The sequence below is a fragment of the Mesoplodon mirus genome, assembly GCF_964341445.2.
Source record: "Mesoplodon mirus genome assembly, chromosome: 7".
Lineage (NCBI taxonomy): Eukaryota > Metazoa > Chordata > Mammalia > Artiodactyla > Ziphiidae > Mesoplodon > Mesoplodon mirus.
Window position 1 is genome coordinate 2,031,008 of NC_138983.1, and position 16,126 is coordinate 2,047,133.

Sequence of the window (16,126 nt, forward strand, 5' to 3'; positions counted from 1 at the left end):
GCCAAGCTCGCCCTTGACTCTGTCCTACTCAGGGTGTGTGAAGACGACCGGTGTCCTGGGACAGTGTCGCCAGGACTGCTGAGCTGCTGTGCAGGGCGATGAGGACGGTCCCCAGAGGGCGCTGGGGAGGTAGCCGGGAGTGGGCGTGGCTCTCCTGTGACAGCACTTGGGGTTGGCCAGCCCATCGCGCTGCTGAGCCCCGGGCCTGGCCCTGCCCCTGCCGCCCCTACCCCAGGGCTCCAGGTCCCTAAGGGAAGGAGAGGCCGCCCTGGCTGGCCACTCAGCTGGGGCAAGCTCAGGAGCTCAGACCCCATCCCTGCAGGGCAGGAAATCTCTCTCCCCCCGCAGTGCTTCACTGACCGCCTGACACCTCCCAGACACCCCTGGGGTCCACTCTCATGTGGGGCTGCAGCCCAAGGTATGGGTGTGCTTTCCAGGCTCCATTTAAGATAAAGCAGCTTTGGGGGCGGGTCCTCTTGGGGAGGTGACCCGCAGCCGCTGCCCAGGCCGGACAGCCCTGCGCTCACTGTGCGAGCTGTTGGGGCCATGCCGTGGCAGCCGACACACGGTGAACACTCAGTCTTGGGTCTTAAAGGACAGAAGTTCCAAGTGCAGGCATTTCAGAAAAAGACCAGTTTCTTGGTGGGCGACACAGGTTGGGCCTGGACTCCAAGGCAGCTAATGGGAGGTGCCCCGCACAGGGCGCTCAGCAAGTGTCTGCTCTCCTGGGCCTGGCTGGTTGGTTCTGGTCAGGGTCCTGAGGGCTCTGCCTGTCAGGGAGGGCCCATGACACACCGCTGCACCCCGTGCCCGGGACGTCCAGGGAAGGTGCCGGGCAGGGCAGCGAGTGGTTCCTTTTGGCAAAACCCTGAGCCACATCCTGCTGGGGGGCTCCACTGGAGGTGGGGGCAGGCTGGCGCGTCCATGGGGCCTGGGGCTCTGGGAGAGGTGGGCCCTGCGTGCAGACAGTCCAAGTGGCTCAGGTGTTCGAGGGCAGCCGGCCGGCCTCTGGGTGTTCCCTGCTGCCCAGGCCCCCTCCATGGTCAGCAGAGGCCTGTGGGTTTCCACCACTGAAGTTCGGGAGTCTGGTGGGGGAAGGGAGGCCCCTCCTTAGCTGCTGGGTGCCCAGTGGGGCAGCAGGGGAAGGGAGAGGTGGCCCCGGCCGGGGGCGGGGGGGGCAGCAGCCCAGTGGGGCCAGGCAGAGGCTCCGGAGTCTGGGTGGCCACGCCCTCACACCCTGGCTGGGTCAGTGGGCTTCGTCAGAGAGCCCCTATCCACCCTGAAGACTGGTCAGCCAAAGGCCATCAGAGACGTAGGCCGGGCCCCTCCCAGGACAGGTGGGAAGCAGAGGCCCAGGCCAGCGGGCTGGCGGTGGGTTGCTCGCGCCCACCCCGCCCCAAGCCCACCCAGGACGTGTGGGGACAGCCACACCTACTCTAGTAGCTGTCCCTGCGGGCCAGCGTGTTGGCCATGGAGGAGAGAAGCACCGTGCAGTAGTTGACCTGGAGAAGGGAGGCGCGCTGGGACCTCCCGGGCCAAGCCCTGTGTCCGCCTCCCTGGGCCCACCGGCGCCCGCACTGCTCTGTGACCCTCCTCTGGTGGCTGCCTCTCGAAGGAGGCGGGCGGGGGGGGGCCCTCCAGCACCGTAACGTGGGGAGTAGACGGTGAGGGGTCTTAAATGCAGGACCCCCCTGGGGAGAGTTGCAGGGTCTCCCCCTCAGGGAAGGGTGGGTACAAGTACGAAGCCCCAGGCCCTCCCTGCCCTGACTGCTGAGCCCCGCGGCCAGGCCCCTGCCCCGGGAGAGAAGGGCGCCCTGGTGTGCCTGCCTGCCTGAGACTCCAGACACTCGACCCGCTTCTCCCCTGCTCTCTCAGGCCCCCGAGGTACTTGGCTACAAAGTCCACCCTAGGATAGGAGCAGGCAGGCAGCAGGCCGCTGAGCATGGAGCGGCGCGGGGCGGGGCGGGGAGGGCTCCCAGATTGGGAAACCTTCCCGTCCTCCCCCATCCTGTGGCCCAGGCCCTTCGGGTGGGTTTGGGGGTCACTGAGCCTCTGTGGGCGCCTGAGTTCAGGGTGCTCTGGCCCCTCGGGCCTGGGTGCAGAGCTCTGCTGCACCCTCCCTGCAGGCACGGGGCGGGGGCGGGGTTCTGTCCAGCAATGGTGGGCAGGGCTGTCCCCGCCCCCCCACCCGCAGGCAGGACCAGGCACGTGGGTCTGAGGGAGGGCTGGGGACGGACCTCTCTGGGAAGACCTGGAGACCCCAGAGCAGAGGACACCATGAGTATTGGCCCCATCCCCCAAATGCAGGGCAGGCAAGGCCCCAGCAGAGCTCTGTCCAGGGTCGGGAGGGAGGCCGTGTGCTGGACCGGGCCACATCCCTGCGCCTCTCAGCCCGTTTCCCCAGCTCAGACCCTGTGACGTGAGAGCCCACGCCAGATGTAAGGCAGCCTGATGCCCAACAGTGATCCTGGTAAAGACCTCACAGCCCCCAGTCCCATGGCGTGAATTCCGGCCCCTCACCAGCTCCGCCGGTGCCTCTACATACCGGCACCCTGCGGGGGAGGCGGCCAGCGCTCCAGGCAGGGCCCTTGTCCCTGTAAGCTGCCCGGTGGGCTCAGCACCCCAGGCCGCCTGCCACACCCACCCAGGTTGGGGGGGCGGGGCCGGGTCCCAGCACCTGTGGGCCGTCTTCCGCAGCAGCCCCTCCCCACTGTCCTTCCTTCGCCTCTCCGGCTCACTCAGGAAGTTCTTCTGCACCGCCTCCCAGGTCACCATCTTCTGGTCCAGGGGCTCCGTCAGGTCCCTCTCTGGGAGGGCCAGGCAGCCTCAGGGGCAGAGCCAGGCAGGAGGAGCCCTCCCTGTGGTGCCCCTCCCCAGGCCCAGGGCCCCCCCGCCCCACCCCTCTGGTCCAGGCAGCTGAGTCCAGCCCAAGCCTCGCCCAGGCGCGCCCGCTTCTGCTGGGCCTCCTTCCGGAAGAACCTCTTGAGCACCGGGTCCAGGTGGCGGAGGAGGATCAAGGGCGGGGCCGGGGCAGGGCGCTCGTGGTACCCCACGGTGAGGTGGTGGCGCTGGAACTTCCAGAAAGTGTCCGCGTTGCCCTGCACCACCTGGAACGTGTAGCTGCGGACGCGTGTGGGCGGCGGTGGGCACACGGCCCGGCTCCCTGCGCTGTTCCCGGAGTCCCAAGGGCTCCCCCCGCCTCGCCGTCCCCTCCTCCTGTGACTTCTCTCCCCTCCTCTGGGGTCTTCCAGTGCCCCCCCTCTGCTGCAGCCTTCGCAGACCCGGGCCCTACTCCCTGGGGGGCGGGGGCCTGGGAAAGCATCGTCACTCCACCCACACGCACACACCTGCCGTGCCCTGCACCACCTCCTAGGTGCCCTGACCTCCAGGCCCAACCCAAAGGGGAGCCACGGTTTTGGGTGACACCCCATTTCCAGGCCCCTCTTGGGGGCAGAGAGGTGAATGCAGCTTGAGGTCCGGAGGGCCAGGCAGGTCTGGGCCAGAGACGCTGGAACGTCTGCACCAGTGTGGGGGGAGCTGGGCTCGGCAAGGGGGGGTGGAGTCTCTCCTGCAGGACTTCGCAGGGCCCCTATGGCTCTACTGCCTATCACAGGGCTCTGAGCTGGGGGGCAGGTCTGCACCAGTGTGGGGGGAGCTGGGCTCGGCAAGGGGGGGTGGAGTCTCTCCTGCAGGACTTCGCAGGGCCCCTATGGCTCTACTGCCTATCACAGGGCTCTGAGCTGGGGGGCAGGTCTGCACCATTTCCAAAGCCTGTGGAGGCAGAACACCCTTGACACTGAGCACTGTGGTCATGGGGACAAGCCAGCCTGAAAAGTGCCCTCTGGGTGGGGCCGTGAGTGCCCTGGGAGCAGGCTGAGCTCCACGCCCTGGACAGGGACGCCCTGGAGGGGCCAGCTCCAGCCCCTCCCCTGCCTGCCTCTACCCGTGCAGGGCCGGCCTGGACCCCCACCGCATCCCAGGAGTTGGGAGGACGGTGCAGAGGATGCGGGGAGAGCGCCTCCCCATCAAGAGGGCTTGTGGCTCCAGGTGGGGACCTCCACAGGCCGTGCGTGTGCATGCGTGTGCGTGCGTGTGCGTGGACCCGGACACACGCCTGCACGTAGGCCTGTGTTTCTGTGACTGCCCCTCCCAGTCTTCATGCTGTGACTGAGTCCGGGGGGCACTGGGGGCCTCTGGCTCTCTGTGGGTGCCTGTGTCCCCGCCTCCCTGCTTGCGTGTCAGGCTCGCAGGGCCTGTTTCCGTCTGCGCGTGTCTCCCTCACGGGGGCCAGTCCCTCCTGAGTTACTGTGATGGGGGTTGGTGCGTCCCCACGTGAGTTCCCTCCCCGGCTGCCCCCTCCCTCCCCGCCCACAGATCTGCCCGGGGCTGATGGGTGACCCTCCTCCCTCCCTCCGGCACCCTGAGAGGAAGGCCAGGGCCAGGCCTGGAAAGCGTGTCTGTGAAGCTGTAAACCTGTCTGATGGAAGTGGATCTGTGGTCACGAGACCCCTGCGTCTCCCCCATAACTCTCAAAGGCGCCACCAGGCTAGGCTGGGAAATGAGTTGTCCTCGTCTCTGACCTCCTAGAGCCCAGAGACGGAGCTCTGCCCTGGACGCTCGGCCCCCAGCTCCCGCGGGCATGTGTGGGGCAGAGAGGGCAGGGCGGCCACCAGGGAGCCCGCGGGACCGCGGGCTGCCTTCCCTCTCGGCCTAAGTGAGGGAATTACTCTTGGCTGCACCACCGTGGGCTCACAGGGAGGGGCCGGGGGCGGGGGGGTGGTCGGGAGAGAGACAGGGAGGGAGACAGGGACCTGCCAGGGACCCTCCGTGCCGGCCCAGGCCCGGCCCTGGTCACGGACTTTCCACTGTGGAACTTGGCCTGGCAGCCACAGCAGCAATTCAGGCTGGACCCCCGGGAGTCTGCACTTCCTCCGTCCTGCCCAGGTGGCCCCAGGCTCCTGCGAACCCCGAACCATGACAGAGTTCCTTTGTACCAGCGTGTGGCCATGGGGACAGGAATGAGCCCCCACCCCTGCCTGTTCCTGGGGGCGCCCACCTCACTCCCTTCCTTCCGAGGGGCCCCATGGGACTGGGGCAGTGTTGGGGGTCATGGTAGCATCCCCCAGCAGGGGCCATGTGGTGCGGGCAGGAAGAGCTGGAGGGCAGGCAGGGCCTCATTAAACTAATGGCCTGGAAACTGGTGCCCACGGATGAGCAAACACCGGACCCAGTGCCGGAGGCTGCGGGACTAAGAAAACAGCCGAGGAAATGAGCCTGCAGAGCACCCTAATTAGGAGGCAACTCCCATGACGGCCCAGCCCCACCGCGGCCCCATCCTGGAGGCCTGTTTGCTTCAGTCACGTCCTCATCCCATTGACAAATATTTACCAGGTCGTGGGGCGCTGACCTTGCGTCATTAGCTGCAGTGGCCACGGTCAGGCCTCAGGGACAGTGTGCCCGTGATCGTCCGGTGGGCCCCAGGTGGCCTCAGTCTGACACCAGCCTGAGCGAATGATCCCTCCGCCCCCCTCCTCATGCCAGGAGTGCCCGGCAGGGCGGGTGCCCTGGGCCCTCACACTGGGCCCTGGCTGCTGGCCCACCTTGCTTGAGGGGCTGGTCCCCCTCCCCCTCACTGAGTCCCAGCCATCCCAGAGCCTGTACAGGCGTCCCTGCCTCCAGCCCAGGTCTCCCTGAGCCCCCATGGCTGAGCCACTCTGCCCCCCACACTGTGCTGACTTGTGGGAAGGTCTCAGAGCCTCCACCAGCCCCAGCGCCCCCAACCCCCTGTACAGGGGCCGCCCTGGAGACACCCCTCAGACAGACCACACACACCCGGCCGGAGATCAGGCACACATGCTGGGTGGGTCCCCAGAAGCACAGATGCCATCAGGAGCGGCTTCCTAGCTAAGGGCCTTTCCAGCAGGTGGGCCCGGGGCTGGGTGCGGGGCCGGGTGGATGGGGGCGGACAGGAGACCTGATGCCCGCTGGGGACATGCCGGGGGGGCAGGGCAGCTGGAGGGCCCAGACCCCAGGCGACCTGTAGTGCCTACCCATCCCCCTTCCCAGCAAGGCTCCCCCCACCCCGCCCAGGCTGCTCCCTCTCCCTGCAGCCCCGTCTCCATCTCCAGCCCGAGGCCCGAGTTTGGGGCCTCCGCAGCTGACACACATCAGCTTGGAGCTGTCCCCTGCCGGACGTGGCCCTGTGTGGGTGGGCAGAGCCTGGGGGGCCAGCCCCGGGGACCCCCCGCTCTCAGCCACTCCAGGCCGGGGTCTCCTGTGACCCTCAAACACCCCTCTCAAGGGCCACATGTCCAGGGTCTTACAAAAGGAACGTTCATAACTGGACTCGGTTCAGCTGCACCTCGGGGTGGGTGGGGGTCCCACGTAGAGTGGGCACAGAGGACCCCCACGCCCACCCCCAGGCTGCGTGCTGACCATCGATCTCGTCCAGTGGGATCTGCCCGAAGATCTGTAGGTACGGCCGGTAGAGCACACGGCGGAAGATCCACTGCAGGCGCCTGTCATGGGGGTGCAGCAGCGCCTGGCTGGTCACGCCGTAGGCCACAAGCCACGCGCTCAGGAAGAAGAGGAAGAAAAAGACGTCCTTCATCTCCACGGCGGGTAGGCGTGTGGGGAGAGAAGCATCAGCACCCGCCTGGCGGTGGGCCTCCGTCTCACTGCCCTCCCAGGGGCGGGGGCTCACCATCCGCTCCACGATGATGATCTTGGGGCCCAGCTGCTTGCGGATGACAAAGATGTGGATGAGCCGCAGCGTGAACACCATGAAGTCGATGGCGAGGATCATGCGGCTGGCCTCAAACACCTAGGGCAGCATCCTGGCAGGGCGGGGGTAAGGCAGGCTGGACGGCTGCTGGTGCCCAGAGAGGGCAGGGGCTTCCCCCAGGACACACAGCATGGGACACACAAACACAGGGTTTCCGGGGCCTGAGAAGACCCATCCTGAAGGCAGCCTGGCCCACCAGCCCACCAGGGCTGCCCCTGCCAGGCCTCTGGGACCCACAGACCTGCAGGTGACACCGACAATGAACAGGAAGATGGCCACCATGTCACAGTTGTTCTAGTTGTCCTCCACGTAGAGAGTGAACTTCTTCACCAGATGTGTGTCCTCATCTGTGAAGAAGCCCTGGCAGGGGGCAGACGGCCCAGTGACAGCTACCTGGGCCCCCACCTAGCTGGGGACAGCCCCGCCATGGCCAGGCTGTGACCGTCAGGGATCGGGGCTCCATCTGGAGCTGGGACGGGGCTCGGTGGGCTGGGCCCACCACTGACCTGCCGGATCTCCTCCAGCACCAGCGTGAAGACCCAGAAGTAGAGGGTGACCTCAGCCCCCGACAGCCCCTGGGGAGGGGACCTGAAGTCCACCAGCTGGACGTAGGTGAACAGGAAGAGGAATGCAAAGTACACGACCACGTTCCCCAGGAACACAGTCACGGGCGCCCCCCAGAACTTCAGCCAGCGCGTGAGCAAGAAGGCGGCTCATGGGCCTCGGCCACTCTGAGTCCTTGGCGCCTTGGCCAGCTGCTCCGCCCGGCACCACGAAGGAGGCCACGGCCAGTGGTGAGGCGGGTGGCCAGAGCCCCGAGCTTGCCGCTGCCCACCGGGGTCCAGCCTCCCTGCCACTGCCCACCCTCCGCAGGGCCCTCACCGACTGCCCGGGCCACGGAGCAGCCTCTTCTCCGTGTGCAGGCTGTCCAGCCCCTGCAGGTCCTCTGGGCCCGTCCTTAGAGGGGCCTCCTCACTGGGAGCACAGGGGGCCCTCAGCGACGTGGGGAGGGCACCCAGAGGCCCCCCACTTGGTCCCAGGCACCCAGCCAGCAGAGGAAGTGCTGGACACACTGCAAAGGGACATGGGTAGGGGGCGTGCATAGGGGGGCCCACATGTATGCTGGATGCGGTGGGGGCCGGCGCCGGGGACATGCTGCCACCAGCCCCAGTGAAGCCCAAGGCCCCCCAGCCGCTCTGTCCTGACAGACCTGAAGGTGATGAGGTTGGTGTACACGGGGGCCGGGCAGAGGAAGGCACCCAGCAGCCGCAGGATGGGCGTGCCCGAGGCTATGTCCCCCCACCAGATCTTGGTCAGGAAGGCCTGAAATAAAGGCACGGTTGCCCCTCCCCCCGCCTGCCCCTGCCTCCACACTTCTGCCCTGCTGTGCCCGCAGCAGGCCTGCCCTTCCAGATTCAGCGGAAGCATTGCCCCTCCCAGCCTCCATCCTGCTGGGGAAGGAAGATCTTTCGATGGGGGAGGCCAGGCTCGGGGGTCCGGGAGGGCTGAGCTGAGGAAGCGGGGTTTCTGCCGAGACTGGAGGTGGAGAAAGGGCTGGACGTGGGGAGAGTGACCGGCTGAGGGAGCCCCCCACCACCATGGCCGGGACACAGGCTGGGGGAGGCGCGTGAGCGGGGTCGGCTGGGGCACCTCCTGTCTGCTCAGTCCCTCGCCCCACAGCCCTCCCCAGGGCTCACCTGCACCCCGTCGTGGGCAAAGAAGGCCTTGGTGTCGGCCTCGGTGGCCAGGTGCAGACACGTGGCCCTGCTCCATGAGCGGTTCCGTCGCGCCAGCAGGGCGAAGGCGCACTTCCCGCTGTTACAGTAGCACTCGGAGAAGAGGTCTGCCCGAGGGCACGGCCGCTGCCACGATGCCCAGGCCCAGCCCGCCTGCCCTCCTCCTCCGGCCGGCCCTCTGCCCTGTGCCTGCCTCCCAGGGGGCTGGTGAGACCCGGGAGAGGCCGGCCACGCGGAGGCTGCCCATCCCGGCCCGGCCTGCCTGTCGGGATCATGGGGGCCTCCCTCTCCCCGAGTGTCCCTGCCCGCCTGGCCACAAGGCCCAGCTGGCCCGAGTTTTGGAGCTGCGTCCTCGTCAGCTGTGTACCTGTCTGCCCCCGTTAGGATTTTAAGGGGGAGCCCAGTGGCCCCGAGGAACACAGGGTCACTGCAGCCCCCACTGCCTCGGCTGCTCACCCAGGGCTAGCTGCTCGTACTTGGCCTCACGCAGGGTGCAGCCCACCTCGGCTCCCGTCTCCAAGTGGGACATCTCTTTGAGGATCTTGCAGGCGGCCAGAGCGGCTGCCACGCCCTCCTGGCCCTGGGAGGTCAGGTCTGAGGATGCGGCTGCCTCCCCGCCGCACCCCGCCCCCAGGGACCCGGTCCCCTCCCCGGAGTCCTCACCATGGCCCAGAAGTAGGTAGCCATCTCGTGGCGGTTCTGCAGCGTCGCCCACAGGAACAGGTCCCTCCAGGGCCTCTCTCTCCTCTGGTTCAGGCCCAGTAGCCCCTTCGGGCCTGTGACGTGGGCCGCAGGGCCGGGTCCTGCTGCTGGAGAACGGGGGTGTCAGCCCGCAGCTGCGGCCCCGCCCGCCCCCCGCCGCCCGCTCACAGCCCACCGCCTGGTAGAGCCCACGGCAGGCGTCATGCAGGAAGTCGCTGAGCACCTGCGACACCTCATGCAGGGAGAAGGCGGGCGGCTCCCGGGCCTGCTGGGCGCCCAGCCCAGCCCGCGTCAGCCAGCCTTCCTCGTGCTTGTGCTGCAGCAGGTCAAAGAGCAGGCTCTTGAGGGGCACCGAGCGGTAGAGCTGCTGCAGTCGCGCGTACGTCAGGAAGTCCGCCACGTCGGCGCCACTGTCCACGAAGAGGCGCACGAACTCGGGCTTGCTGCTCACCTGCGCGTCCGTCATCACCTCCTCCAGGTCACGGGACTGGGCGGAGGGGGAGAGGGAGCCACTGGGGCGGGGCGTGAGGACCCTCGGCAAGGCCCCCGCCTGCCCCGCTGCGCCAGGTGGCCCACAGCCGCCGCAGTTCGGCCCATCCTGCCTTGGGGGGCAGACGAGTGAGGCGGCAGCAGCAGGTGCCCCGGTCTCCCCCGGCCCGCGCAGCCACGGCTGGGCCAGGAGGCACCCGGACACCACCTGCCCCAGCCCCCCACGCGTCCCCGCCCGGAGCTGGCCACAGTCGGGTGACACCTTCCACTGCACGTCCCCGTTGAAGATCTCGCTCCTGGCGATGTCCACGCGGTCCCAGGCCACGGCCAGCTTCAGCTCATCCGGGTAGTCCTGCGCCTCCTGGCTGCGGCTCTTGCAGGCTGCGGGCGGAGGTGGGGAGGGCGAACCTAGGCGCTGGCCACAGGGTCCCTCAAGGTGACTCTCCGAGACGCACAGCCACGGAAATCGCACCCTGGTTTGCTCCACACCCTCTAGATTCACAAGACGTCCCAAGAACCCCAGGAGCCAATGTTGGGAGCGCCAGGACCCCAAGGGGACCCCAGGGGTGAACGGAAGAGCAGGGAGCCGGCGGCCTGTCTGGAGGAGACTCCCCTCCCTCAAGGGTGTCCAGGCCCCCTGCCCCGCACAGCCCCTCCCTGCCTGGGCCCCTGTCCCCCACCAGCGGTCAGCCCCTCCACAGGTGTTTATGCCCAAGAAGAAGCACATCAGGTGACAGCCAGAAAGTGGAGACAACCCGAGTGCCCATCAACAGAGGGACAGAGAAACGAAATGTGGAATGTTACTCCACCCTAAAAAGGAGTGAAGCCCCGACACAGGCTACAACGTGGACAACCCCCAAAACATCGTGCTCAGTGAAGGAAAGACACCAGCGGCCACACGCTGTGTGATCCCATTCATAGGAAATGCCACAAGTAGGCAAATCCTTAGACACGGCAGATTCGTGGTTGTGGGGGGCTGGGGGAAATCGGGGTGACTAGCAGGGCTCCTCTGGGTGGTGGAAACGTTCTGGAGTTAGTAGTAACGGTGCCCAACCTTATGAAAACACTAAAACTCCCTGAATTAATTGAACAGTTTAGTTTCTTAAATTGTGATAAAATATAGTAACATAAAACTTGACAAAGGCAGGACTTTCTACGGATTGGCACGTCATCCTTGCACGGAGGCCTTGGTAGGCTCTGTATTCCTCCAGTTTTGTTACACGTGCTGCCACGGCCGAAGCGAGCAGTGACCGGTACACACGCCCACACACTAGCACGCTCGCTCACACGCCCACACACACAGCGGAGTGCAGCCATGCCAGGGGTCGCTCCCGGCCACTGACAGCCCCCAGGCGGCGGCCCTGCCCCTGGAGGCCGAGACCCAGGACGGGGCAGGGGCCGGGAGCCGCCCCTTACCAGGCTGGTCAGCCATCTGCCTCTGCCCGGTGCCCTCCGCGGGCCTCCCAGTGGGCGTGGCCAGGCCTCACCTTTCACCAACGCCTTGAGGATGGACAAAGGCCCCGAGGTGGCGCCTTGGGCCGGGCACGTGGTATACGACCCCACGTCCCCCAGTGAGAACGCCAGCCCTCTGCCCGCTGGGCCCAGGGCAACCCCACCCACAGACCGAGGCTCCGCCCCCAGGCCTGAGGGCCTGAAGCAGGGGTGAGCACGGGAAGGTGGGGTAGTTTTGCAGCCAGAGGGGCCGGGCACGGGGAATGCAGGGGGCGGAGTCCGGGTTAGGGACCAGCGCTTGGCCCTCCTGACCTGTCTCGGGCGGCGCATACCAGTTCTGTCCAGTGCACGATGTCCTCCCAGGAGAAGTTCTCACTGGGGAACTTCTCTCTAAACTGCTTCTCGGCCACCTGGGGCACCAGGAGGTGGGGCTGGTTCATCAGGGCAGCAAGCATGTCGGCGATGCCCCCCAAGCCTGCCAGGATCAGCCACAGGCTGGCGTGCTCCACGGCCCTGGAAATCCCGTGAGGTGGACAGGGAGGGACAGCAGGCCGAGTCAGCTCCAGGCCCGTCCCTGGCCTGGCGGGGGGCCCTGCAGGAGGCCCCCACCTGCCGGCCCTGCCTACCTCCGGGGTGCTGGGGTCACCTTTGACCAGCAGGCACAGGACGGGGATCTCGATGCTGCTGATGCCTGCAGATGGAGCACAGGTCCACCCCGGTGCCCGGGCGAGCGGGGGGCCTGGGACCCTCCCCATGGGTGACCACCACGGCCTCAGACCATCAACTTGCCACGTTTTCCGGGCAAACTCCAGCCAAGAGGCTTTTTCTAGAGAAGTGCGGGCTCCAGGCTGCCCCGTCCCCCGGGAAAGGATGCCAGTTCTGCACCTCACTATACAATGTGGCCGCTTCGTGGCTATTTAAACCTCAAGTTGAATATTCAGTCCCTGGCTGCACCTGCCACATTCCGAGGGCCTGGCATCTCCCCGCATCAGGGCAGAAAGCTCTGTTGACCACCTGCCAGGTCATCCGAGGCCCACGGAGCACATCGAAGAGGTGAAGGAGGGGCGCTGGTCAGTTTTTTCCCCAAACAAACCAGAAATGAGACTTTTGAAGGTGAAGCCCCAGAGAAGCCTGGACCTGCTGGGTAGGCTGTATAGGAGGAGCCCGGCAAAGTGCTGGGAGGACTCCAGGCAGGCGGGATCGTCCCCCCGCCCCACACCCAGCAGGGTCCCCTCTAACTCCTAAGGCGCCTCCTGAATGAACGTGGAGGATACTTGGGTTGCGTGGGCCGCCAGGCATCAGGAACACGGGGCTCAGCACTGCACCCACATGGTGATGGTTTAAACACAGCTTTGGTTGTGTTTTCATTAAAGGGCGCTCAGTCGACAGATATTTCACATTGCTTATAAATATTGTAAGCAATTATACGTATCTTGTTTATAAATATTAGTCGTGCACTAGTGTTCGCAAATCCAACTTTCGAACCCACAGCTGGCCACAGCGGTGCCCCGGCCTCGGACAACACTGCCCCCTGGTGGCGCCTTACCTCGGGCCAGTGGAGGGAAATAGGCTTCTTGAAACTTGGAAATCTCATTTTCCTGCCAAAGCTCGGAGCCCACAGCCAGAGCCTCTAGCCAGGGGACCCCCACTGTAAATCGACCTACAGCCACTCTGCCGACTGGTGGGAATGTCGCTGCCTGGCAGGGCTACTTCCCGCAGCTGTGTCCCCTGTCCCTGTGGCTGGCAGCTCCCCCTCCCAGGTCTTCCCAGTGGCTTGAGTCTCAACACTCTGGCATGCTTTGTGCCTTCAGCCGGGAATGCCCTTCCCTGCCCGCCCTGGTGGTCCTTCCAGCCCCGTCCACACGCTGCGACCACCCCCATCCCGTGTTCCCTGGCAGCCTCCCTGGGCAGCCAGGCAGGCCTCACCCCCGTAGCCGGTCCTTTGCTCCAAGATGTGCTTCTCCAGCCTCAGCCGCAGCTCTGTGGGCTCGTTGACCTTCCCAGGGGTGCCCGGGTCCACCAGGATGAAGTGGGAGTGGTTGTTGTCCAGGGGGCAGAGGGGGCCCTGGTTGCCACCATCGTCCATGGGGTAGTGGACAGGGCTGTCCTCCTGGGTCCCCCACGCACATCATGAGGCCTGGGCAAGGCTTCTGTCCAGGCCCCCCGCCCTCCAGATGGAGGGAGGGCTGGCTGCTGTTTCGGGGGTCCAGAGGCAGGCACAGGGAGGGGACCTTCTAGACAGAGCCCAGTGCTGGGGGGAGCTTCTCTCACAGGGCTGCCTGGGCCTCCTTTGGACCTGCCTCAGACCCCTCCCCCAAGGTGGGAGCAGAGGCCACTTGCCCAGGGTCACCCAAACTTGCAGGGCGGTGCCCAAGCCAGGCATTTGGGCACCGATTTGGGCGGGATCCTTGGAGCCCAGGTCCCCATGGCAAGTCTGTGCGGGCTGGGAGCCTGGCAGCCCCCTCCCCATGCCGTTCCCGGGGCGATGCTGCCACCTGCTGGCCACATGCTGTGCACGCGGCTCCCCGCTCCCCCTCCGGTCCCTCCCCGCAGCCCCTCCCCCTCCCCTGGCTCTGAGTCGTTTCCCTGCCTCAGTCCTTCAGAGCAGTCTCACTCCTCCCCCGGCCCCACGCCCAGGCCCCTGAGCCCTCGAGGTCTGGGGCTGGTCTGTCCACTGCTGGCCTGTCCACTGTGGGGGGACTCAGTCACAGATGGAGGGCTGTGGTCAGCTGTGAGCATGCCTTGGTGGCCTCCTTAAGGCATGCCCTCCTGCCCTGGGGGGTGGCCGATATTCGGGGGCCTCCCAGGCCCACCGTGTCCCAAGGCCACAGTGCCCCGAGCCCGACACTCACCTGGGCAGCGTCCAGAAGCTGACGGTGCAGCACGCGGCCCAATGAGGTGATGCCGATGGCCACCACGCAGACCTTGATGGACGTGCTGGCCAGTGAGTGGTCACGCACAGCTTGACCGACGTACCGGGCAAGGCCCACACGGCGTGCGCTGGTCAGGATCCAGGAACCTGCAGGCCCGGGAGTCACTGCGCCCAGTGGCCCCAGGGCATCCTGAATGGCCCCCACCCCAGGGCCCCCTCCCGCCTTTGGGGCATCTGCTGGGAGCTGGCCCCCCCAGATGCCATCTGGACAGAGCAGGCCACGACTCTGTCCCATGGCCTGTGCTGGGCCAGAAACCAGGAAGGTCTTTCCCGGTTACAAAGCTCTCAGCCCAGTGGGTGTACAGACCAGGCTTTTTGTCTTTTCTGCAATCAATCATTTCTGGCGTGAAGGAGACCAGAGACCCCACGTCCTTGACTGGGTTTTCTGAAGGCCCAATGGCCTGAAAACAAAGCCCAGAAGTTTGATTCTGACCCCAGTGACTGGCCAGATTCCTCGGGCCAGCTTCCTCCCCCGAGGGAAGCAGAGGGGGAGAAGGGGGCCCAGCCACGGGCAGCAGGGTGTGGAAGCTGGCACTGCCCCCAGGTGTCTCGCTGAGGCCTGCGGGCCCCACGGGGTGGCCGGGCCCTCCTGGAGAAGGCTCCTCTGCTGCGTCCCCGGGGCTGCTCCCACTGCCACCGGGGAAGGGTGGCCGTGGGGCTAGCGGGCTGCGGGGCCGAGGCCCTGGCCCGGGGCCTCACGTGTGCTCTGAGCCGCCTTCACCAGCCCCGTGCGCAGGACGTCCCGCAGCCACGGCTTCAGGGCAAAGGGCCACTCCTCGCCCACCAGCGACGCCACCAGGTTGGGGGCCGGCAGGTGCCATTCGGCCAGCAGAAGGTCAAAGAGCACAGACGGGGCTGCGCCGCTGGGCACAGGGTGCTGGGCATGGGGGTATTCTGAGTATGGGGGTGCTGGGCATGGGGGTATTCTGAGTATGGGGGTGCTGGGTAAGGGGGCCCTGGGCACAGGGGAGGGCTGGGCTCCACGGGGTGGGGGGCAGGGTCGCAGCCAGAGGCCAGGGCTCCCCCAGGCCCCGTCTTGACTTGCTGTGTGACCTGGGCGTCCCCATCCCCTCGGGAGAGGCTGAGGCCGGAGAGAGGAGGGTTCTGGACACGCCGTGCCTGGGGGTAAGAGGCAGGGGCCGGAGGGTGCTGCCAGCTCCACAGCTGTCTCCGCCTGGGGCTCTGAACAGCCCCCGTGCACCCGCCACCCCCGCTGTGGGAGAGCGGGCGCAGGGGCTCAGTGCTGAGGGGAGGACGTGGGGTGCGGGCAGCCTCTCACCTTGCCTCGCTTCTTCCCAGAGCCTCCGAATTCGATCTCACCCCGGCACAGGCCCGGGCCCTGTCGGTCGCCAGCACCCCCGTGGCTGCCAGGACGGGCGCCCCCGGCACCCTGCATGGGGCCCTCTCTGCAGGGACAGAGCCCACTCCTGTGGGCGCGAGAGGCAAGCGCTGCCCCGCTTCCTGCCAGAGGCCAGGGCCGCCTGCACCAGGGAAGCCCCTCTCCCCAGGCGCCGCTCTGGCAGAAATGGGGGACCACCAAGAGGATGTCTGCCCCGGTGCCCTTCCCACCGGCCGGCCCCCCTGAAGCCCCACTGTGTGGACTCCGTGTCCCCCTTCCCCAGCCCCACCTCCTGGCCCAGCGCCCACCCCCCATATGCCCCCACTCACCCACCCTGGGAGCAGCCGGCCGGCCACATCCCTGTCAGCCCGGGACACGGATGGGACCCTGGGTGTGCCTGGTGCCCAGGCAGAAAGCGGGTGGAAGGCGAGCAGGTGAGGCCTGTGTACACAGCTCAGGTGCAGGGGGATCTGGGGGGCTGGGCGGGAGCCGAAGTGGTAGAGACGCCCCTCCTTGCCCAGGTGGGCCCAGAAGGCCCGGGGAGGGAAGGGTCTAGCTGCCCCCCGCCCCTCCCACCACCCAGGGACCTTCCCACCGAGCCCTCACCCCTGGCCCAGCGCTGCCCACGTGCCTGGCGGGGTTGGCACATTAGCAGAGACTTGGGAGCCACGCCAGGGTCCCAGGAGTGGCCC

General features: G+C 66.8%; 1 protein-coding gene across 1 annotated transcript; it reads right to left on the bottom strand.

The window, feature by feature from the left end:
• Positions 1 to 1,436: 1,436 nt before the first annotated feature.
• Positions 1,437 to 15,491, bottom strand: TRPM5 (transient receptor potential cation channel subfamily M member 5; the record flags this gene model as incomplete). The annotated part of the gene is given in 24 exon segments (XM_082629316.1): positions 1,437 to 1,502; positions 1,832 to 1,861; positions 1,864 to 1,906; positions 2,678 to 2,807; positions 2,939 to 3,295; positions 6,436 to 6,610; positions 6,704 to 6,823; positions 7,022 to 7,078; positions 7,082 to 7,144; positions 7,291 to 7,497; positions 7,501 to 7,549; positions 7,667 to 7,759; positions 7,995 to 8,107; positions 8,482 to 8,627; positions 8,977 to 9,100; positions 9,184 to 9,326; positions 9,391 to 9,709; positions 9,974 to 10,092; positions 11,199 to 11,362; positions 11,476 to 11,854; positions 13,090 to 13,273; positions 14,016 to 14,182; positions 14,795 to 14,972; positions 15,375 to 15,491. Coding segments are annotated over 24 exon segments (3,543 nt in total).
• Positions 15,492 to 16,126: the final 635 nt, after the last annotated feature.